This window comes from Stegodyphus dumicola, chromosome 7 (assembly GCF_044657685.1).
Source record: "Stegodyphus dumicola isolate Sdum_Otavi_A_Nest chromosome 7, ASM4465768v1".
NCBI classification, from domain to species: Eukaryota; Metazoa; Arthropoda; class Arachnida; order Araneae; family Eresidae; genus Stegodyphus; species Stegodyphus dumicola.
Window position 1 is genome coordinate 47,023,402 of NC_140774.1, and position 25,953 is coordinate 47,049,354.

At 34.9% G+C, this 25,953-nt stretch overlaps 1 protein-coding gene across 1 annotated transcript; it reads left to right on the forward strand.

Annotated features, from left to right (window-relative positions):
• The first annotated feature begins 238 nt into the window (after nt 1-238).
• LOC118181216 (uncharacterized) lies at nt 239-25,025 on the forward strand. The gene is made up of 3 exons (XM_035350297.2): nt 239-500; nt 14,845-14,944; nt 24,379-25,025. Exons 1-3 carry the CDS (start codon nt 297-299, stop codon nt 24,915-24,917), a joined length of 843 nt encoding a protein of 280 aa, XP_035206188.1. The 5' UTR covers nt 239-296; the 3' UTR covers nt 24,918-25,025.
• Nucleotides 25,026-25,953: the final 928 nt, after the last annotated feature.

Below are 25,953 nucleotides of genomic sequence, written 5' to 3' on the forward strand. Positions count from 1 at the left end.
ATTCTGCTTGTTTCGTAAATTCTTAAAATGTTTTCCTAGAAGGACTGCGCAGATGAACCTCTTGCAATCGGCCAATATTTGCATTTGTCTCTGGAAAGACATGCAACCCCTCTTCCCAATGATGCAATTCAATAAGTATGTTTGTTTCCCCATAAACGAGAGCGTTTTGAAAATTGCTCCGACCCGAGCTGATAAAAGAGCACTCAGCGATGCCGATAGCCATGACATCATTCCCGATACTCGAACGATAACAACTTCAAAATGTGAGGACGAGAACGGATCGTTCTTTTTGACTTATGGAGACTCAACGCAGCGAACCTATTTGTATTCCGAGTGAACCATGCTCGCCTATCGAGGAATGGCAGGATCTGGAGCAATTCTGGGGAGAAGCGAAACAACGTCTCCAGGATCCTGAGAGCCTGCCCCTATCAAGTAGCCTGGAGGAGCATCTCCTACATGATGATTACATTCCGACAGTGAAAGAAGAAAGCCTAGCAAAGGTAAGGCTTTAATAATTCGAGGTGATAACAATAAACTCATAAACTCAAAGTTCTGCTATTGCTGGATCAGAAACATGTCGGCTTGTAAGATCTGTCTCTGTGATTCCACATAAACTAAATTAGATCCTGTGCGATTTCTCGCACAGGTGTGAATTAAATACCAGCACAGAAGAAGGTGTAAAATAACCCTTTATTAATTCAAACTAATTTAACAAAAAGGCACGGACTTCTTGCTTTACAAAAACACCATCCACTTGCGGTGGAAATTAAACGTAGAATATAACACAAGTCAAACCTGAAAGAAATAGTCTAAGAACGCACTTAAGTTTACACCTAAGAGGTAGACTCACAGGAATCTAACCGGCGTGATCCTAATTTGATAAGGCCAAGAGGCTTACTAGCGTGACCGCGAAATAACAACGAAACGTGCGCTTGGTTAGCGAAACACGTTCTGAATAAACTGAAGATATTCACACGTTTAAATAGCACTTCACTTAACTTTAAATTTACATCCTAGCGAAAGAATGTGAGGGGAAGTTGAGATGTTATTTATTATGCAAAATAAGGAAAACCTTACAGGCTATTAAAATTAAGATAAAAGAAATGTACATAAGTAATACACATAACAGAAATGAAAATTGTCCTTTTCTTAAGGAATATATTTTTTAGATAATTATTTTTATTTAGATACCTATTTCTATACCTATTTGTTTGCTTCAATGAAATCTTGAAATTTATTTTTAGTCCCTGTCTACAGATTTTTTTTTTTTTTTTAATTTTGTATGCCAACATACTTTCCAATGATGGTACAATATTTCCTAGCGATTTTTCAAAATTTTATACATAGCTTACACAATGTTTACGAGATTTTTGCAGATTTTATATACACATCTTAGTTTAAAAATCAAACTATCATAACAGAACTTTGATCATTGCACTATCGGACATATTTTTTCCAAGAAAATGTGTTCCGAATTTCTAATATACTGATTGTTTATTTTTCCCAAAATGTTATTTCTAAAGAATTAAATGTTACTTCTAAAAGAATTAAATAATGAAGAACCTGCATATATGTACGTATGCTCCTCGCATTGTGAAGAAATAACGGTACCCAGCGCCATCAAATTTAAAACAATGTTGTCCTCCATCCGAACATGTGCACCTGGAAATTAAGCCCGAATTTTGAATTCCGAATTTGTTTTATCATTTACTTCATATTTTGTAATACTTTAATGAATTTTTGATTAACAAAGTCAACGATTTGAAAGCGAGTAGGGGCAACACTGTTCAAAACAAAACATTTTTATCTCCAGCGCACTAGATTGCTGCGATTCAGAAAAATGTAAGATATTTATTTATCTTTCACTTTTAATTAACAAACTCGGCTGTATGAAAACAATGTGTTGCTGCGATTTGAAAGCGAGTAGGGGCAACACTGTTCAAAACAAAACATTTTTATCTCCAGCGCACTAGATTGCTGCGATTCAGAAAAATGTAAGATATTTATTTATCTTTCACTTTTAATTAACAAACTCGGCTGTATGAAAACAATGTGTTGCTGCGATTTGAAAGCGAGTAGGGGCAACACTGTTCAAAACAAAACATTTTTATCTCCAGCGCACTAGATTGCTGCGATTCAGAAAAATGTAAGATATTTATTTATCTTTCACTTTTAATTAACAAACTCGGCTGTATGAAAACAATGTGTTGCTGCGATTTGAAAGCGAGTAGGGGCAACACTGTTCAAAACAAAACATTTTTATCTCCAGCGCACTAGATTGCTGCGATTCAGAAAAATGTAAGATATTTATTTATCTTTCACTTTTAATTAACAAACTCGGCTGTATGAAAACAATGTGTTGCTGCGATTTGAAAGCGAGTAGGGGCAACACTGTTCAAAACAAAACATTTTTATCTCCAGCGCACTAGATTGCTGCGATTCAGAAAAATGTAAGATATTTATTTATCTTTCACTTTTAATTAACAAACTCGGCTGTATGAAAACAATGTGTTGCTGCGGCCGAAAATAACGTACTTTTAACTTCCGCGCGTAAGGGCGTTTGATATTCAGTAAACCCAGATACTTTCAAATTTAATCTGGAAGGTTATTGATTAATAAACTAAGCGATTTAAAAACAATAAACACATTTCTTAAGAATACATTTTTCTAGATTTAACGTGATTGATTTAAATAAACATTTTTAAAATCATTAAATGTCTAATTATGAATATTCAATATTTTATAAAATTACACTAGCTGGACCCATTGAAATCATCATATACTTTTTCTTTTTTAAGACAACTATTTTAGGCGACAGGACGCGCGAACAGCTACTTTTTAAAGAAATATTATTACGAATGCAAAAATATACATGACAACATCTAACATTCTAACGGGAATTCTAAACATATGCAGTTTTTAAGTGTTTTTACAGATTTTGCATATATGTACATTTTTTTTAAAAATTGCATGTGAAATTGTATTTTTTTTTTTATACAAATATAATGTAACATAAAGTGCTTGAAAGAGAACATGCTCTGCGGAAAAATAAGAATAAAGGGGCAAGTCATTAACATTGAGTAAATGGCTAACCCACTAAATTGGCGAGAATTTTGAAAACAAATTTTTGTCACCAAATTTTGTGAAATCGCCAAAAGTCGCCAAACTTGGTGACCACTTGAAGACATTTTGTTTAACTCCGTGTATAACTATAATGGGTACTGTAATTGAATAACTATAATTGATCTTATATGTAACTGTAACGATATCCGCCCCAAGCCTTCGAGTCATTTCGAGATGTGGAAGGTAGAAATTTTTCGACGGCTGGGAGAAAAGTATATAAGACCAGGCAGAATATCAATTTCTCTCAATCGACATTTAGTTCAGCATTGAGCACGGAGTCCAGAGATATGTCGATGTAAGGTTCGCCTCTTTCCAGGCTACCGAAAAATATGTAGCACCTTCCCCTTTTCTAAATTACTAGAAGGCATAAGAGGGTCGGATACGGTTACAGTTGCATATAGGATCAATTACAATACCCATTACAGTTATACAGGGATCGGACCAAAGTGTCGCCATATGGTTGCCAAGTTCGACAAATTTTGGCTTATCGCCAACCATCGCCAGCTTGGCGATATCTTACAGATTTAGCGAGATAGCCGCAGTGTTAAATAGACTTTCCCCTGTATTCTTATTTTACCGGCAAAGCACCTTTTCTTTCAAGTATTTCATGTTACATTATACAAAAAATATTACAATTTTAATACATAATTTCTGTTAGTTATTTAGATCTATACAAAATCCGTAACAAAACTTTGTATTTCGTTATTTAATTAAATTTTATGTGGTTTACGTGCGAAGAACGTGATATTTAATAAATAAAGTTAACACAAAAAATGTTACACACACTGGCCAATGAATTAGAAACCCAATAGAAATATTTTATTGGACCACCTTTTGGACGGATAACTGCTCTGATTCGTTTAGGCATACAATTTACATGCTCCTGGAGTACATTTACGTCCAGAGAATACCATCCATTGGTTATGCATCTTTTTAGATCTTGTAAAATTAGATGAAAGATACAATGCTGTCGAATACGCCTTTCCACCATATCCCACACAATTTCTATGGGGTTAAGATCTAGGCTATGCGGTGACTAAGGAAGATGTTAGAAGTCAGGGTGATCAGCAAACTAATTTTGAACAATTCTGGCACCATGTACAGTTGCATTATCGTCCATGAAGTATCCGTCGCCATGAGGCTAAAAATGCAACATTGCAGGGTGCACTTGATTTGCCAGTATATCTAGGTATACCCCTGAGGAACACCAGGGCACCACTTCCGTGCCAATAGAATACACCCCATATCATGATAATCTCACCAGACCCTTGCACTGTGCGAGTAAGGTAAGATGGGTTCATAGCTTTATGGAGTTCTCGCCAAATTCGACGTCTTCCATCAGTGCAAAATAAGGTGTAGCTTCATCCGACTACATCACCCGTTTTCAGTCCTCAGATGCCTAGTGTCTTCTTTCCCGACACCACTGCAAACGAATTCTTGCGTGTCGGGCAGAAATGGAGTGGTTTTCTCACAGGCAGCCGACTATGCATTCCTATCCTCTGCAATTCTCTGCACGTGGTTCGAGCTGGAATCTGTTGGGAAAGCCATGGTTGACGATCTGTGTGAGTTGAAGCACAGTAGAGTCCCTGTTCTGCCGTACAGTTTGCTGTCTTCGAAATTGAAGCCCATGTTAAACGGTCACCAACAATAAGCCCTTTTTCAAAAGGTGAAAAATCTGTTGTTTTTCCCATTTCACTTCATTCATCGTGGAAAAAACTCTTACACCTTACTTATACCAGCATTCTAACCACGTGTTAACCCACGCCATAAAAAAAAATTCAACACTTTATCCCTAGCCAGCCACACATTCAAATGAAAATCTCAGATCCATTCGCCTGTGTGTGTAACAATGAAAAGACAAAAGAAAATGTTTTGTAAGCCATCTTACTGAGAAAAATGAATATTAATATGGTGTACAGTGAAAAGACTGCAAAAAATTGAAAAATATGCGCCAACACTTAATACTGCATCGGTAATTCTAAACATACGCTGCTATGCTGCTTTTAAAATTTTTGTGGTTTTGTTGTTGAATTGAATGGCATAAGCAAGAAGAAAAGGATGCTTAATAATAAAACTAAAAAGACAATAAAAGAATGGATTAGCACGAGTAGGCTGGTAGAGAACAAACTTAGCCGAGAGGGTAAGAAACCCTTTCGGGCGACCGGTGAAATCTGAAACGTTTCAGAATTTTTTTATATTTCCCCCCTCTCCGGTTTTGGGGTTCTGTATTTGCTGAGTATTTGATCAACTTCGTAAAGATGATTTAGATACAAATTGTCGTATTTAAATTTTCTAGTTTAAATTCTTACCATTCCAGGTGACCTTTCACCTGCCAGTGATAAGCTGGAGTTTTGCATTTAAAAAATCGCTTTCTGAAATTAAAGTGATCCTAAAAAAAAGGCATTTCTCGATCTGATCTCTGATAGCAAATGTCGCTTTATCACCTATGAGTCGTCAGTCTGCATCTACGAACTTGTGATAGGAGATCTTCGGTCACGAGATTTTTATAGCAGCAAAATTTTTGCTGAGGTCGATGGATGGCCTTCACTATGTTATCTTCCCAGACTTCTTCATCCCAGTTTAAAATAAGCAAACCGTCTAAATGCTGCGGCTTTTGAACTAATTTTATCTCGAAAACTTGCTATCAAATTTTTATGTATTGGTTTGAATTTAACTATTATTTTAAAAATATAGCAGTAAATCCCGAAAATGTTTCCTATTCGGTGAATATGGCTTTCTCGAAATTATAGATGTGTTTCACACTGCTCTCTGACATCCCATTAAAAATGTTTCCGAATTAAAAAAAAATTCAGAAACGCAATGCGATATAGTTAAAATACAAATTAAAAGGATATCATGATATGAAGTACCTTACTGTCATAAATTCTGAATATCTTAAGACTTTTTCTAAATGTCTATAATGTTTTTATAAGGAAAGAATATCCAATTTTTAGTTAATAAGACCATTTATTAAATTTAAAAATATCGTTGCCTCTGCTCTAAAAAAAATTATAAATATTTGCACTAAAACGTTTGGATAAAATGTGTAGATTTTGTTTGACCTTATTAAAAGAAATGAAGGATTTGAAATAAAAAAAAAAAATATGCGCTTTCCTTGCATCATTAATAGAAGTTTTTTAGTCATTTTCTTTCATATACTGAATCTGAAATTTCTGCATTTGTTTTAATTTATTAGTTTTAATATTATACATATTTGATTTTTTTAACTGCGCATTGATCGCCCATCGGACAAGTTACCTGAACGCTAGTTGGTTGATTTTACTTCGAAGCCCGCGAAGAGGCTAACTAGATGGGCATTTTTACATAACTGGTTAGGCAAACCAACCATGCAGCCATCCCGTTCGCCTGGAATAGAACCCGGGTCCAACTCCAAGTATTCAGCAGTCTTAACCATTGGTCGGATGAACCTCTGAAAGAAAACTGTGCCTAAGGCATTAGGTTGTATCAACTGACTCCTCACCATTATTTAACGTTCGTCTTTCGTTACTCTGAAACTATCTAGGTCAGCGATTCTTAACCTTTTTTTCAAATGGGGATCACTTTTATAAATTCAATTGGAAACTTCTACGGGCCACCTTCCCCTTCGAAAACAATTTTTTTGCTTATGTTTTTACAGTACAGTTACACATTTAATATAAAACTAAGTATAATCTAAATTTTATACTCATTTTAAGTAATTACGTTCATACATGAAAATTTATATTCAATTTTAATAATTCAAGGCCATTAGCGTTTGAATAATCTTTAGCTTATTAACTAAAAATTAAATAAATGTTAGTAATCACATTAATGAGATAAGATGAACTGTCGACTCTTGCTTTACGTTTGGACGTTAGGTTGGTAAGATATATCGCAGGCATAATGCTTTAAATTCCTCTTTTGTTGTTAAGATTGAGAAGTCCGTAAGCAGGATAATCAGCAATAAATTCCATAAAGTGTCAGTCTTGGGATAAGAAGTTATAATGTTCTTCACTACTTGAACTGATGAACGTAGAGGAACCTAGTGAACTGCGTAGCGAATTATCGCTGGGTTTACGTATATAACGACGTATATAAGTCTAGAGAAGGGTTAAAATACCCTTTTATTAACTCAAAGAATTATTTACAAACGGCTACTTCTCGGACATCCAGGAAAGCCTCCACTCGGGCTTCAAATCAAGATAAGAATAATAAGAAATTAATCTAATGCTAAACTAAACATTTAGCCGAAGCTAGATACAAATACCTAACGTAATTGGCCGTAACGTGATTAACTTAGCCAGCAATCATCAACAGGCACGTACAACACGGCCGAGCGTAATAGGTTTACTAACGAAGTAGCTTGACGGCGACACTCGCCTAAGCTCTCCTACTGAAGTAAGCTGAACCTTCCTTAAATACTCGTTCTAACTCATTTGCATTCAGTGCGATTCTAAAAACTCATTCTAATAGGGAATTGTAAGTGGGAAACAAGAATTGAAAGGAAAATGGTTTCAAAATTAAAAATAACTGTTCTAAAATTTAAACACACTTTATAAAGTAATAAGCAATTGCCATGTGTAGTTTCCAGATTCCCAGATTTTCCTCTATAGCGCTCTATATGCTGTACATGAATTTTAATTTTTATCTTTTTTCTGAATCTAGGAGAATCCCAGAGTAAGGCTGCGAGGACGGCTTGCAGGCCACAAGCCGAGAAACGCTGGTCGAGATATCTTCTCAGTTTTCTATCCTAAATCTTATAATATATTTTTGTGGTTTTCAAACCTCTTTATATTTTTGTGGCTTTAAAACTGTACATAATTTATTTCTTAAAGTTTATCAAGTAAACTGTTGAAATAATAATTTCCGCTTGCAAACTGAATTAACCCGCTAAAGCCTCTGCGAATATAGGTCTTTAAGCTGCTTCAGATGAACTTCAAAATTATCAAACACTCAGCAGATTATATAAACTGGTACATAATTTGTCAGACTCTCGCAAACATGATAGGCACTCTTAAGAAAATATAGTTTAAGCAACTCAGTATTTATATTTGTGAATGGTTGGTAGGTTAATTGATTAGGAGAAAACACGTAAGTACTATTGATGCTAGAAATAATCCTTTAAGCACTTTTTAAAAGAAATTGTCATATAATAACATTATGCAAAAGTTGAAGTACAAATATGCCTCCGAGTTCTGTTTTCGAAGCCGGACCGAGCAGTCTTCCGCTATTTTATGTACTCGACCACCAGTGGAGCTTTATGTTTGGAAACAAATTTTCCTATCTTGAAGATTACCAAATCAAAACTAAGCAGATTAATTAACTTACGTAAAATATTCTGAGAATTACATATCAGAAATGTAACCTCTGGCAAGAAAATTTCTTAAACCCTCCGTTCCCGTTCAATGGCATGTCAAAAATAAATTTATATATCCATTATAAAAAAACTGGAACCAAATTAAAATATTAAAATTTAAAAATATCATTGCTAATTTTTTACTTTAAGCAATACGTTTCGCACATTCAAAGGATCCTATGAGTTATGACAATCACTGTGAAAGCAATCGAAAAAAACATTTTATGATTATAACGTTGCCTATTAAATACAACGAAAAAAAAGATTAGAAAGTTATGAGATAAGGTTTTCAAACAATATTTTAAAAGAAATCCAGACTGCTTTTTCCAAAATGGCTTATCTCTTATTTCAAATCATATTTTTTAGGCACACCACCTGAAGAGTCTTGATGTGAGAAAACAGATAAAAACGTTAGACCTGCAGTGAGTCTAAAGGTCTTCGTGAATCATGGACTTTGAAGCTGATCTCTTTAAAAACTCAATAATAATTTTATCTTTCACCTTTTGATGAATCAGGGATCAATTTTGTGAATTTTTCACTCAAAAAGAAAGCTATCGGACTTCCTGAGGACACTTGCCACAATACTTTCAGGAATTATCAAGCATGTGAATAAAACAACATACGGTAAAATGGGCATTTCGCAAACATCCACAGGCTCCAAACGAGGGCACATAAAGAGCCGCGTGTGCCCGAAATATTCGCAGGCATAGATTGACAAAAGTAATTTATCTGCGAGGTTTGAAAAGCTTTGCTGTTAACAGCGATTCTCGCATAAACTGTCAAACGTAATTTATCTGTGAGGTTTGAAACATTTTATCATTTGATGGAGATCATATAATAAAGCGCAACATTTCGTATCTTCACTCCGTTTTACAGTAATGCGGTTGGAGAGGTCATGATTGCGACAAAAATTGATGCACGCACGAGCAAGTAATGATGACATTAGATTTATATTTAAAGGAGGCGTATATGTTATATTCAGTCAAGTTCATATCTAGAAAGAAATAGGTGTCTGAAAATAGTGAAGGAAATATATGTTATATTTAAAATTGGGATAGGTGCTTCTTTGGCCTACTTCTTTAAATTACAGTAGAGAATCCCGAGTTGCATGTTACTTTTTGGAAATGGATGTATGTATGCTGGCGAAATCATGCCCCATCGTGTTTAATTGTACCACCAATCTAGATAGCAGTGAGAATTTGCCGCACTTTGTTCGACGACCTTTCATCTGCTGGAAACGTCTGCTATGGATATTTTTTACTCCATTAATGCTAACAATTCACGTAATAAGAAACTTTTTAATGTTCATTGGAACCATCGTCTGCTGGTTACTACTACGTCACCTGAATCGCTAATATACTACAATATGAAGATTACAAGCTATTTGAATAATCGTACAATATACTTATTTTTCCACAACACTGCTTTTCAGCTGTCGTGGGGCAAAGGGGGACATCTGTCCCCGGGCGCAGCATCCAAGGGGCGCCAAATTGATGCTACGAAATTTTTTAATGAAATATTTTCCATTTTTGGCACACAGAAAGGGGCGCAAATTCTTCAGTTGTCCCCGGGCGCTGGAAACTCTAGCTACTCTGTATCACATTTCTTAAGAATAGTCAAATGTCGTACAATACACGTACCACCTGCAAGGAATGCTCCTTATCATATGACGACCTTTTAACTCATAGCTACATCATGTTCAGCTTAAATACTGCGGAAGAGTAATCCCCTTGAAACGCCCTAAAGTTCGCGTGCAATTACGAAATACCTCACTTTGTAACTGCAGTTTTGTTTACTTGCTCGATAATCCTTGGAAGTTTCATGCCGTTTGTCACCGGGAAGTCCTGTAATTTTCGTTGTCAGTCGGAATTCGGAATCGATACATATGCACTTATTTTCCACTAAGCAGAGAATCTAATGTCCATAGACAAATGAAATTTATATTCTCCTATCCATCATCTTCCCTCCCTCCTTCTCTCTGACTCTGTCTCTCTCTCTCTATATGTGTGTGTGAGGAAGAAAACGAAAATAAATATGAATCAATTTCTGATATTTCATTTAGTTACGTTTAATACATCAAAAATTAAATTTTCTGAAGAATTTTAAAAGAATCACCCGTAGGAAACTTAACTTAAGCTTAACTTGAAAGCTTAATTTCCAGAAGAAAACATTTTGATGAAAACTAAATTATCTAAGAAAAAATTATTCAATGAAATAATATATTCAGAAAGACGTGAAGTACCTAAAACACTAAACAATTTTCTGAATATCAAATCAAAGTTAAACGAGATTTTTCCTATAATCAGGAAAATCATCTTTCTTTTAAATCTGTAACATTAATTACTGAACTCTGCTTAGAGAAAACAACTTCATCAATATAGCATATATGAAAACAATAAGCATTACTCTTGAACATAGCTGACAGCCAGCGTCTCTTTAGATGGTTACATAATAACACGCAAAATTACAACGAAGGAAGGTGGTGTTGCTAGAACGTGTTGGGAGTTCAGTTAATTGTTTGAAATAAAACGCGTAATCTTCTTTTATTTTCAGTCACTGAAACTGTGTCTTACACGCAATGGCTTCGAAAATGCCATTAAAGTAATCAGACATTTTCGAAGCCAGTGCGTTTTTATTCATTAGTCATTATTAATTTTACATTTTTTCATTTATTAGTAATTTATTAAACTATTTTCATTTATTATACTTTGTTATTTTCTTTTTGCGTTCTAAAAACAGTAAAATACTCCAATAAATCTTTCTGAAGTGTGACATTCCAAATTAATTCCTATTAATATTAATTCATATATAACACTGAAGGTGCATGCTTATATAGCGGCAAAAGTATGAATTCTTCTATCCAATAAATAACCAAGCAAAACCTTTTACCTGGCAGCATTAATAAAGCCATAAAGAAAATGAGAAATATAATATAACTTTCATGAGAAATACGAATATAACTCGTATAATATAACTTCACCATTCCTTATGTAAAATAAATAATTTGCGTTCTTCTCACACCTATTCCTGTTCTGATAACATGCATTTCGCCATGCATTCTCTGTTTCTTTGCAATTGCAATAGCATGAATGTATGAAAATTATCTTTGTAATTATTGAATAAAGGACTCGCTGCTCAATTTTACTAATTTAGTTAACACTTAATGACAAAGATACTTTTCCATAGATACTAAATTTATTTCAAAGATACAATTCTAAAAATAAAGAATTATATCAAACGGCTATGACTGTAGCTCCATCTCTAATCCTTTTGAACTAGTTCCGGTCCTCCCCGTCTTCCCAATAACAAGTGCCTCTGCAACCACCATATACTCCCCATGATTTTGCAGGATTTTTCTTGACTCTAAATAATTTTTTCCGGGTTCATTTAAAAATTTTCAAGCAAAGTATCTTTAATGTATATATAATTCTCAGAACGTTCTTCTGATTTCCTTGCTATGAGCTGTACTATCTCTATTGGTAACAGTATGGGTATACCTGATATCCAGTTTTTCATATTTATCCGAATCCTTTTCGTACGCCTTTCAAATAAAGATAAATAGAGTAAAATACCACCATCCCGACTTTAGGCAACACTTTTATTAGTTCATGGCAGGGCGCTGCACTTTCTTCATTCGATCCTGAAGGTAAGAATTTATTCTCGATTTTTTTAAAAGCTAAAATTCAATATCTATTCGCTTTTTATTTAGCTTTTCAAGCCTAACTTTTGGATGTATATTTAATATTTGTGTTCCTTTTTTTCTTTTGTCTTATTTATTTTCTCACTGTTTAATTTTATGTTATGATTTTTACAATAATCTTGTTACTGGCAACCTGCTTTATTTTACTATTGCGTTTGTGTGAATGGCAACAGTTGTTCATGTTTATGTTTCTTTAGAATAACGTTCTTGCTGCAGGCAATCTTTCTGTTAAAGAATTTACTGTTTTAGAATATCAATAAAGTGTTTATACAAAGCTGATACTTTTTAGTTCAAGGCAGCTATTTGAAATTCTTTAACAGAAAGATTGGCTGTAGCAGACTGCGGCTAAGAACGCTATTCTACTGAAACATAAACATGAACAACTGTTGCCAGTCACACAAACTCAATAGTAAAATAAAGCAAGTTGTCAGTAACAAGATTATTGTAAAAATCATAACATAAAATTAAACAGTGAGAAAATAAATAAGACAAAAGAAATAAAGGAACGCAAATATTAAATATAGTACATTCAACACTAAAAAACTGTTGCTAAGAAAGATTAAAGGAATTCTTTCTTATATAATTTAATTTTAATAATTAAGCTTTTAAGTCGTATTATTCTGAGTACGGGATAGGAATGATATTTTCCTAACTTCTGTGCGAAATATTAAAAATCTTCCTTTTTGGCCTGGTTAAAAATGCCACGTTGGAGATTTAAAGCATTTATTTAATTATTCTAGGAAATCGTAAAAGGAAAATTTAATCAAACTTCATGGACACTTATAAAGAACACTTATAAACACACTTATAAAACTTATAAAGGAAAAACTAATTGCATAGAGCAGCGGTTTTCAACCTTTTGACTGACGCGTACCACCTAAACAAAAACTGACAAACTTTACTACCAGCACTACATTTTACAATGATTATTTTTCAATTTCTCAATAGAAATATATCTGTATATATATTGCCCTTTGCACAACCTATTGGCTATTTTCTTATGGCTATTTGTATTAAATATACACAAATAGAAAAATATTAGATTAAAAATTGGTTACCATTTTAATGATCAAAACTTAAATTATAATACTTTAATTCTGGATCCACTTTTTAATTTTGTTCTGTTTTTATTTTTCAAATGTAACATGGAAAAAAATTTTTCTTCACACAAAAGGCAATAAAAATTTAATAACATTATTTGAAATGCCTTTAAATTCTTTTTTTCGGTTCAGCCAAAAGTTAACAAGTATGTTATTTTTTAAATCTTTAGTTAGAGTTCGATCACAGGAAATTTCTGTCAATTGTTCTCTTTCTTTCCGACAAAAAATTTCAGGTACAAAATGGATTTACGATCCAATTTTTTTTTTTTTTTTTTTGATCAATTGGAAAATACATGTTGAATTTATTTATTAATGAAAAACCATGATTTTTAATGTCGGACACTAATTCTTCTTTTATTTTCAAATTATTTTCAGTTAGAAAGCTTTCTAAAAGTGGAAAAAGCTCTAAAATATTGTTATCCAATTTTTTGACTATTAGCTCGAGGTTTTTTTTTTTTTTTTTTTTTTTTTTTTTTTTTTTTTTTAACCATTTCATTTATTTTTATGTCTAATGGTAAGCAAACTAACTTTCCCAATCTCCTTCCTTTAACTTTCCAAAAATATCAGCTAAATATGCTAAACACGCCAACCATAATTCACAAAATAAACATTTTTGCAATTCAAATTTTGAATCACAGAGAAAAATTTGAATTTCTGATCCAAGTTCAAAAAGACGACTTAAAATTTTGCCTCTGGATAACCACCTAACTTCGGAATATAACAAAATTGTTTCATGTTATCTGCCCATCTGTTGGCATAAATTCGTAAATATTCTTGAATTTAAAGCTCGGCTTTTAATACAATTAAAAATTTTCACAGCTTGATTCAAAATGATTTTCAGGTTTTGGAGATTGCTTTGGTTATTGAAACTTCACGATGAATGGAATAGTAAGTAAATGTCGTTTCAGGTGCGACTTTCTTTATTTGAGAAGTAGCACCGGAATAATTATCCTGTTAAAGCCCGATCTCCATCACTGCATACGGCAATGCAATTATTCCAAGGAATATCATATTCAGACATAAAATTGTCAATTACTTTTAAAATTTCATTTGCAGTCGCTCTTTCCTGAAGAGTTTCATAAAATAAATATTCTTCTGCAACTCTTTTATCTGCTTTGAAACGTATGTAAAATAATAACTGAACAAAGTTCGTTATATCAGTACTTTCATCTAATTGCAATACGAAATACTCACTGTGTTTTATTTATTTATTTATTTATTTGAATAAGTATGTGTTGTTGTTGTTGTTGTCGTTGTCTTGGACAATTACATGGAACAATGTTGTTTCATGGAACAATGGCTGCCAATTTACTTCGAACAGAGGTTGGACTCCTATTTTCCACCCTCAATTTTGAGGAAGAGCACCCCGGGGAATGAGATCCGGGGTCTCCCACCTCTCTCCCCTTCCACCACACAAGAGGACTTTCGGCTCGCCGCATATTTAGAGCACCGCCATGCCGCACCGACACTACATTTATAAACATCCATGTCTTCTCCAAGATTCGAACCCGGGCCCTTCTGTAGTATTTTTTATTATTCTTTAATAAAAAATGTCACAAAGCACTTAAGAGGTATTTCTGTTTTAGAATTCTTGCAATAAATGGGCAGTCAGAGGCGAAGACATCGGAGACATCCCAACATGCTACGATTCGAAAGGATTTAAACCAGGAGAACTGGTCGTTAAAGGTGAGAAACGAATCAATTCTATTTTAATATGGAGAACGTTGAATTCGATTTGGTATTTGTTTTTCTCCATTGATTTGAGATAGGTTAATTTAAAAAAAAAACCTGTGTTATTAAAATTAAATGTTTCTTGCCAATTACATGCAATGAAACAAAAGCTTTTATTTTACTGTCAAAAAGATTTTCAAAAGATTGCAGTTACGCTATATTTATATACATCTTTTAAAATTTAAAAATTAGTGAATTTTAGATCTTGGCAATAAATCCTATTATTATCCTACAATGAGACGATTAAACTCAAAAAAATACTTATAAATGCTTCCATTTCAGACGTTTGTAAACCATTTTGGTAAATGCTAGCCTATATTAACACTAGCTAATGAAAATCCGAAATACACTAACAAACTATTTTGATGCATTAGATTAATGATGAAAAATAAAATATTTTATGTCATAAGGGAATGCTTTTTAAATCTTCTATTGCATTTATATAATTTTTAACTAAAGAGGATAATTAAAGCTATGGGCCCAATATAACATAGGTATCAAATAAAAATGATGTAATGTCTATTTTAAGGCATAGCTAATTTTTTTTTTTTTTTTTTTTAAATGACAACCGTTAGTTTAAATATAGTACAATCACGGTCAAACGAAGCAGATTTTATCAATTAGTATTGGCATATGCTGGGATAATTTAAAAAAAGCCAGAAATGGAAGGTATTTGGTATTTATAAGAATTTTGTTAAAGTTTTATTGCCTTATTACATTAATGCTAGTATTTATCAATTTTAAGATTTATATAGTACTCTTTAGCCCCAGATGATTTTGGTCTCTTATGAAGGTATTCATCTTAAAGAGGTGATGTTCAGTACCAATGTTTATTTATTCTATCTGAATTTTGGTTTATTTGATTACGGCAAAGCATCTACCTGCCTAGATGAACGGACAGCCTTCGTGGAGGGCTTTCTAAGGAAAACTCGTTTGCGTATACGTTACTAATGGAAAAAAACACGAAACGCCCATATCTAGCCAACCCGTTTGCTATTCTCTTTGGAATAGGGGTAATTTTCTGAGGTGTTCGTTCCACATCAGAAAGTTCAGTACACCAGGCATTTCAAAATAAACTAACTTTAGGGCATAAATGAATACCCTGAAACAAACACTTTTCATACATAATGAATAGTCGCTCATTAAGCGTTGGGGCACTGGAAAGCATTTCCCGTTATGCACGTACACCATTTTTCGTAACACAAAGATATAAGGAAGTTCTTTGGAAAGTTTTATTGTATATAGTTATATACGCACATAATGAATATGTACACCTTTTTTTTTAGCTCTCATTTCATGGTGCTTCGTACATTTCGAAGTACTATTCCTACAAACACTGCGACATTGGAGAAGGAAACCCAAATTAGGCTGAATTTTTCGATGCTGATTATGATGCATAGTTTATGCATCATAATCAGCATCGAAAGCAGCATCATAATCAGCATGATATGTCATTTGTCTTCATTCTAACCACTTCTGTTGGTGCAGAGCGCCAGTAAAATTGTCTTTTAATTGAATCTGTATTGCCGCCAAGTGCCAGGTCAGCCTGTTTTGAGATTTCTTGGAGCTTCAGGTCTTAACGCAGCTGAAATTTCTCGCAGATTGAGGGAAAATGTATGAAAAATAGTATCAGAACAAAGTACAAACGAAGGTTCATGATGAGCGAGACCAAGAAGAGTTTGGAGAGCATCATATGTCGTCACATACTTTCGTTAGTACTGCAGATTACAACTTTTTCAAATAGAATAACTGCTATAGAATCAATAGGCCAAGTCACTCGAAATTTTTATGGTAGATAGCAAGACTGATACCAAGCACGAGAAATAGAAACAATACTTGTAATGATAATAGCATTTAAGCAACAATATACATTTAAAAAAATTATCTAAACAACGGACAGAATCGCTACAAGAGTTTAGAAAAACCTGACAAAAACTGGAGTCTCGCACTCAAAAACAACCTGGCATGGAAGGAAATGGAAAACATTTTTGAGTTTTCAACTGTATATATATATATAATATGTTTATACTTATGAATAAATATTTCTCAATTCCTCTTGACTTTGCAAATTTAAAACTTTTTGTTGATTCTCAGGTGTTTAGCTAGAATCTGAAGAGTTTGTGTGAAAGGTTTTCGATATTAGACATATCTTTAGCATTGTAAGGATCTTAAGTTTTACTAACGTTTATTTTATTTTAAATCTTTACTATCACTTCTTATTTTCTACTTCCGGCCAGAATTATAAGCGTGAAGGAGTTTATGCAAAGTTGTCTGGCGAAAGCCAAGTATTTAAGTGTGGCCTTTTTGCCAAGCAGGAGAGAGGAAGCCGTGAGTTCGAAGCAGGCCGCTTACCTTAGAAGTTACGCAGTTGCTACTTTGCCTTCCAGGCCAGAGGTTTTAATCCTCTTGATAAATTAAACGTATTGTAGTGTTCACAGTCTCTGTGCTACATACGCTTTCTGTTATTATAAGGCCAATCTTATTCTAAAGTTAAATTAGAGTTTAGTTTTATTTTGATATCTTTTAAGTTAGACCCCGAGTGGAGGGTCATTGTATTCCGAAGTACGGAAGTCATTGTATATAAAGAAAAAAAATAAAGGGTTTTGTATACCCTTCGTCTGTATCCTGTCTACTTACTACAATTAGTGAACATAGCTTTAGTAAGCTCTCTGTTCTAGTCAGGTCATTGTATGTTTCCGAAGAAGGTTAGAAGAAACATTGAACCTGATAGTGGCGCCCGACGAAGAATAACCATGGCCGAGTTTCAAGAAGAACCTGTGCTGCCTGCAGAAACAGCTCAGAATCCAGAAATGCCAGCTGCCGCCCTGGAAGGATTTGGGTATATTGTCCAGACCATGCGCGCTTCGATGAAACCGGAAGCAACGTTTAATGGAAACTCACAGGTAACCAGTTTTTTGGAAAAATTGGATGACCACTTCATGCTCTACCCCGTGCACGAGTTTCAAAAAGTTACCTTAGCTACCAGCGCTTTGAGGGGCCAAGCGCTTAACTGGTTCAAATGTATCGGCAGAAGTCTCTTGGGTCAAGCAGGAAGTCCCACCTATACCTACGAAAATTTCAAGACTGCCCTACTAAAAGCCTTCCCTGTTGTAAGGGATCGTGCGAAATTAGAAACAGAACTTTTCAGTATATATCAACAAAGAATGGAAAACCTCTCCAGGTTTATTTTAAGAAAAATTCACGTTTTCAAGCTCTTGTATGGAAACCGTCCGGATCCTGAAATAATTCAAGTGATTTTGCCGAGGTTACTACCCCAAGTGCAAGACTTTATTGAATTGAGAAATCCGACTACACTGGAAAAATTATTTGAGCTAGCAATCCAGTTTGAAAGTAGAAGAACGGCGGACGTCGAAAGAAGACGCCAATATCAACAGCGAAACCAATTTGGTACGCCAAGACTACAGCAAACTCAAGCACATGGCTACGGAGAAAAAGCGAATCAGTGGGCAAGGAAACCCGAGCATTCAAAAACAGCCGGCGAACGTCGACAGTTCAATAGCAACCCAGGAAAAAAGTCTCAAGGCCAGTGGAGAAAGAAGGAAAGCACCGAAAGAAAAAATAATTTAAACTAAAACGGATTTCTGCTGACGAGAGGGTGCGGAAATCCGAAGGCCACGAAAACCCCTCTTCCTACAAGTTAAATACAGTAATGGTGAAAAATTTAACTCTTCCGAAGATTGAAGTCTTGGTAAATAATATCCCGGCCACCGCACTCCTGGATACCGGCGCGCAGTGTTCCTGTGTGGCAGAAGTCTTTTTTAGAAAGTATTTTCGCAAATACCGCATATATAATGCGGATAATACAACAGTATTAGCGGCGCAAGGAGAACAATGTAAGTGCGTAGGTAAAGTACCTTTGTACATCCGTATCAAGGACGAACAAGTAAAGGTGATGTTTTTTATAGTAAAGAATTTGCAAGCACACTTAATACTAGGAATAGACTTTCTTTCAGACGCACAAGCTACACTGGATTTTAATGAAGCGTCTCTTAAGCTGACGATGCAACCAGTGTGTGTAGAAAAGGTTGAACCGCCAAGGGTAAATCTCGACCACCTGCCTAATGACGAGCAAGATAGAATCCGACAAGTGGTAAGTGAATTTGCTTCCTTATTTAGTGATATTCCAGGATTTACCCAGGTTACTAACCATAGTATTGACACCGGAGATGCATTGCCGGTTCGTCAAAAACCATACCGGTATGATAAGAATAAGGAAAAAATTATAGAATGGCATATTACCGATATGCTACGTAAAAAGATCGTAACGCCTATCTCAAGTAGTTATGCTAGTCCGGTGGTTTTATGTAAGAAAAATAATGATTATCCTTTGGAGCATCCAAAAAGGTGGAGATTCGCTATTGATTACCGTAAATTAAATTCCATAACGAAATATCCGGTATATCCGTTACCGATTATAGAAGAAATTTTAAGGAACATAAAATCAACCAAATTTATGACAACTTTAGACTTAACGAATGGTTATTTTCAAATAGGGATCAGGCCTGAGGACGTGCCTAAGACTGCTTTTATAACCAAGTCTGGCACTTATGCATTTTTGCGAATGCCGTTTGGCCTTTCAGGCGCCCCAGCAACATTTCAGCGATGCATGGACATTGTGTTAAGACCTGTTCTCGGAAAGTCCACATTTATCTATTTAGACGATATCATTATTACTAGTGATAATCTAGACCAACATGTACAGGATTTAAGACAGGTGTTTTCTTTATTAAATGAGGCCGGTCTAAAAGTTAATGTCGAAAAATGCAAATTTGCAGCCCCTGAATTAAAATATTTAGGTTACAAAATATCGCAAAAAGGGATCGAGACAGATGAATCAAAAATAATCGCGGTACAAAAGTATCCGACTCCAAACACGGCAAAGAAGCTCTCTTCTTTTCTAGGACTTTGTTCATATTATAGGTCCTTTATAAAAGATTTTGCGGCTATCGCTGAGCCATTGTTAAAATTAAAAAGGAAAAAGGCAAGATTCTCGTGGACGGCCGAAGCCAATAGTGCTTTCGAAAAATTAAAACAAGCATTAACGCAAGCCCCTGTGTTGAAATTTCCTGAAAAGGATGAAAATTTAGAAATTTCAGCGGATGCTTCGGATTATGCGGTAGGAGCGGTACTTTCGCAAAATCAGCAGCCAGTAGCATTTTTTAGCCGAACTTTAAATCAAACACAAAGAAACTATTCCGCGACCGAGAGAGAGGCACTTGCAGTTCTGTTAGCAGTGCAAAAGTTCCGAGTCTATTTTGGAAAGGCGCCGATAACAGTATATTCTGATCATGCGGCGGTAACTAGATTGTACTCTGGAAAAAATTTATCCCCAAGGTTAATAAGATGGGCACTCAAGCTGCAAGAATATAATCTGGTAATCAAGCATACCCCCGGAAAGGAAAATATCGTAGCAGATGCCCTGTCACGAATTAAATTAGACGAACAGGGTAATACCGTAAAAGTTGCAATGCTGACAGCGTGTACAATAAATTCCCGAGAAACTGTAATAACCGAACTGGGTAAGGATCCTGAGTTTGGAAGTATTTATGAGTATTTGAAGGATCCTGAAAATTTTAGCCACCAAGATATTGTGGCGATAAGAAATAGGGCGGCCCATTACGAACTAATAGATGGTCTATTATTTTATACAAAAACTACGAATTCCAACAACGAATTTCGACCTGTTATCCCAGCTAGTCTTAGATTAAATATCCTGCAAGAGCTCCATGACAGCCCTTTAGCTTCTCATGCTGGTATTCGAAAAACTACTCAACGCGTACGCGAGGCAGTCTACTTTCCTGAACTGCAAAAGTTAACAAGGGCGTATGTCCAGTCCTGCCCAACATGTCAAGCCGTTAATTATATTAATTTCCGCCCGGCCGGGTTTCTAAATAGTATTAAATCCGAATTTCCAAATGAAATAATCGGTATCGATTTATTGGGCCCTTTCCCAAAAAGTCAGTTAAACAAAAGTCGCTATCTCCTTGTTATAGTTGATCATTTTAGTAAATGGACCGAAATTGTTCCCTTAAAACGAGCCTCCGCGAAATTAGTTACCGATTCTATTTTAAATAAATATATTTTAAAATACGGGGCGCCCCTAAAAGTTATATCGGATAATGGTCCTCAATTTGTAAGTAATATATTTGAAGACATGTGCCAAAAACTGGGCATACGTCATTTAAAAATGGTCCCGTATCGGCCGCAATCAAATATAGCGGAACGGGTCAACAGAAATATAGTGAAAATTATCCGTAGTTATGTTAAAAATTTTCATAAAAGCTGGGATAACTATGTCAATGAATTTGCTTTCGCCCTTAGGACCGCAAAACATGATACAACGGGAAAAACTCCTGCTGAGTTATTTCTAGGCAGAAAGATTATAACACCGTTAGATAAACTATTTTATGTGCAACAAAGAGCCCCAGAATTTAAAATGGGTGATATAGAAAAACTAATAAAAGAAGCAAAAAAGAATACAGAAGTAGCACAAAGAAAACAAAAATTGTATTATGACTTGAAACGACGGGGAGTAACTTATAAAGTAGGGGATGAAGTACTAAAAATTAAGCATTCACTTTCTTCAGCACCAGAAGATAAAACTGCCAAATTTTTCCCACGCTTTGAAGGACCATATGTTATAGAAAAAATAACTCACGCTGTTGTAGTATTAAAGGCAAGAAATGGTGAAACCTGTTCCGCAAACATTGACCAGATAAAACCATTCTATGACCGTAATAAAATGCAAATCTTTTCAGATCTTTTGCAGGATCCGGTACGGCAGACACCGCAGGTACAAGTTCCAGAGGTGGGAAAACGACAAGTACAAGGGCAAGCCAATGAGAGACAGAAGCAAGTGAAAAGAAAATTGCCCCGCGGAAAAATTGAAGGTACAAAGAAAAAGAAGCCGTTCCACCGTCCAAAAAACAGAGTTCACGAACACCCCCAGAATGAAGAAGGGAGAAGGACGACGTATGTGGAAAAGACCGGGAGAAAGGACGGCAACTATAACCCGGCTGTGAAACGGAAGATTGACTCATCCGACAGAACTCTCCGCAGCAAAAGTCGCCGAACTACGGAAGGGCCATCAGCGGCGGAGGAAAAAGTACAAGAAAAATTTGAACGGCCAACAACGAGGTCCAAGCAGGATCACGACAGAAGTTTCCCGGTTCCACCAAGACCAGCTGCCTTCAAACGGCCAAGACCACAAGCAGAGGACAGAAGGAAGATGTTCAAGGGTGGCCGTAGTGGTGAAAAACGGAAGCTTCCAGAGGAAAGCACTGAAGGGCGAGCCCGTACAAGAAGGAGGATCAACCAAGCTACGGTTTGCAGCACCTTTAAAGACTGGGCCCAGAAAAGGATGTCTGAATATTACAAAGATAAGTAAAATTTTGTGTTACTTTACAAACTTAAGTTAATCTTTCATTCTTACTGCAAGTGGCAGATTTGAAGAAGTTTTACCTCATGCGAGGTCTACCTTTATCGCCAAAAGGGCGAGAAATGAGTTGTGACCGATTTTCTTATTATGTTTTTCAATTACTCGCGCGTAAAACTAAAGTTGATGTATAATAGCGTTGTATAAAGACTTAAATATTGTAAAAAGTTATTGTATAAATTTTATTTAAAACATTCTAACAAGAAAGAAGTTTTAGTCTGAAAGACTTTTTGAAATGTAGTATTATTTCAATGTAGAAAGAATTGGCACTTGCTTTGAAAAGAATAGAAGTTAACAATGTACTACTAATGTATGTTTTCAAATGTGTAAAATTAACGGCATCTTGATATGTTCTTGTATACATGTGAACTGTTATTTTGAATGTTTAGAAATACCGTGATATGGTAAAAGTGAAAATAATGTTAAAAAATTTGTTATTCGTGTGACTGTAAAGATTAAATCATGGTGAATATGTGTTAAAGGTTGAATGATGTAGTTAGGCTCTCTGACGCTACACTTTAGAGTTAGCCACTTTCAGAATAGTACCTCAGGGTCTAGAGTTGAAATTAGGGTGTGTTAAGAGGTCTCGTATGTTGAATTTTAACACGTTAGTGTTTTGATTGTAGGAGGAAGTGTTGAACACATAGACAGAAACACATTCGTGTTTGGTGTTTTTACAACACATGTCAGAGAGCACGGGGAGAGATAATTAAAATAGTCATGAATGAAATAAGAATGTTAAGAAAAGTATATTCTATGTTATTTGCAATGTCATTCTGTAACATTTCATTAAACTAGTTTTCCTTCCAGATCTCTGGAAGGAACCAGAATTGAATAAAGCTCCTGTTTTGATGCAGTACAGATGAAAAAGAAAAAAGATTGTTGTATATTCCGGGAGCTGCTATTGTAACAAATTTCTTTCTTTTAAAATTTTCTAGTTTCTAGCTAAGTTATGTTTGTAAAAGTTTGGCCTCGCGTTAGTTTCTAGAGCTAAAAGTTTTCAACAAGGTCGTTTTAGACCTCAGTTTCAAACTAATTAACTCTGGCGGGAAGTATGTAAGGATCTTAAGTTTTACTAACGTTTATTTTATTTTAAATCTTTACTATCACTTCTTATTTTCTACTTCCGGCCAGAATTATAAGCGTGAAGGAGTTTATGCAAAGTTGTCTGGCGAACGCCAAGTATTTAAGTGTGGCCTTTTTGCCAAGCAGGAGAGAGGAAGCCGTGAGTTCGAAGCAGGCCGCTTACCTTAGAAGTTACGCAGTTGCTACTTTGCCTTCCAGGCCAGAGGTTTTAATCCTCTTGATAAATTAAACGTATTGTAGTGTTCACAGTCTCTGTGCTACATACGCTTTCTGTTATTATAAGGCCAATCTTATTCTAAAGTTAAATTAGAGTTTAGTTTTATTTTGATATCTTTTAAGTTAGACCCCGAGTGGAGGGTCATTGTATTCCGAAGTACGGAAGTCATTGTATATAAAGAAAAAAAATAAAGGGTTTTGTATACCCTTCGTCTGTATCCTGTCTACTTACTACAATTAGTGAACATAGCTTTAGTAAGCTCTCTGTTCTAGTCAGGTCATTGTATGTTTCCGAAGAAGGTTAGAAGAAACATTGAACCTGATAGCATTACCTCTCCAAAATGTGTCGATCACTATATTAAGTTACATTATATACATACCTACATTGCGCTTTAAAATCAGTAAAGGTACACCTTATTAATTAAATCTCTATTTCATTTTCAATAATACATTAGATTGATGTAAGTTAAAACAGAGATAATTTATGATATGTGCAGCTGATAATTTTTATGAATATCAGAGTTTATGTAATTAATTAAACATGTTTCTAATGCCATATATTATGTATCTGGTACAGAATCATTTGGATTTTTTAAGAAATTCATTTATTACTAATATTTCTGTTTTGCAGGTACTTATGTGGATCCGAAGATTATTCCAGGGTTCAGGTACAAAGTACGGAAGAATTTAAATGATGAATACCTCTTCGGCGGTAAATCTCTGAGGCTAGAAAGTATTGGCCTGGGTTACGGCAAAAGAATGACATTTGAAAGTTACACTCTGAACGAGAATGACAACTTCTTCTGGTCAGACAGTTACGGCCCCGGATATGGTCTGCAACTCCAAGCAGTTGACCCCGATGAAAACTTCCACATAATGGACACCAGTTTAGGCAAGAAGATCGGCAGAGCCATCGTCTGCAAGTCGGAGAGCAACGAGATCAGCAGTGCTGTGAGCGAAGATGGTCAGATTCAAAAAGAATGCCGAGTCTATATCATTTGCGATGTAATCTTAAATGACTCTTCAAATATGCAGAACATTTATATAGAAGATGTAGCAACGCAGGGCGTTGCCCAGATCCTGCGAAATGCAAATTCCTCAAAAGCAGAGTTGCAGAAAATAATTCTCGATAACTTTATCCTCGAAGGCTGTCAACTACTGCCTGAATGAATAGATACCAATAAAAATATTTTACGTAGACGCACAGTGAGAAATCAACTGGCTATAAATGCCAAATTTTTGTTCAATTTTAGACAAATAAAACAATGTTTCGTTACATTTAATTATATTTCTTTTCACGAATGAATTTCTTCGTATTGCATCTAGAGGAAACGATCTTTATTCTTTTTAAATATTAGGCATGAATTTCTACTTACAGTTGATCAAAGAAGTAAGTGATTTTTTGCGCAATACCGCTTATTCACGGATTTTCTTCTCCAATATGATTTTTGAAAGTTTACGGCAAGTGGAAAAACTAGCAAAAAGCCAGACAGATATAATTAAAAAATCTTGAATAATCAAGAATGACGTAAATGCATAAAATATATGCCTGCATTAACCTAGTTTACTATTTATTGTAAAATAGGTATATAATTCTATTATTAAAATCACTTAGAAACTTAAAACGGTGCCATGGTGACAACAGAAATTTAAAATTTATTGATAAATCACATTTGTGTAAGCTATATTCTGTTGTTACACTCTATTACATTAAATTTGACATTTTAAGGTCGTAGTGAACCTTTCTTCTGTTACGATCGCAATGCGGTCGTCATTTACCGCACAGAGGGAATAGCAAATTTAGAGATTCCATTTTTTTTCGCAGCCAACGTTCCCATGGTTATGAATCGTAGTTTTGAAGGTGGGAGAAATAGACTTTTTAAAGTAGTATTGTGATTATCGGGAATTATTTTATTGGTGAACGACGTTGGTCATCTCTGCACGGACAATGCGTCAGTCGAATAAATCGAATGGTTCTACAAAACATAACCTGTCACGTTTTTCTGTTATTCATCGTCGAACTTAGTTTAATATTACAAGTCTTAAATAACGAATTAAGTGCCATACAAAGGACTTGCAGCAGTAGATTAACTTCTAAGAAATAGTTAGGAAGTCAAGAATAACAGGTGTAACTGCTTAATATGTGACAGTATTTTTATTTTTATTCAAATTTGGATAAGAGTGCATTATTACTGTACTTTTATGA

Excerpts from the sequence above, each read along its gene's own strand:
- LOC118181216 (XM_035350297.2), top strand. The coding sequence starts at position 297 with ATGGAGACTCAACGCAGCGAACCTATTTGTATTCCGAGTGAACCATGC. Across the intron at positions 501-14,844 it reads AAGAAGAAAGCCTAGCAAAG|AATTCTTGCAATAAATGGGC; the intron begins GTAAGGCTTTAA and ends TTTCTGTTTTAG. Across the intron at positions 14,945-24,378 it reads AGGAGAACTGGTCGTTAAAG|GTACTTATGTGGATCCGAAG; the intron begins GTGAGAAACGAA and ends TCTGTTTTGCAG.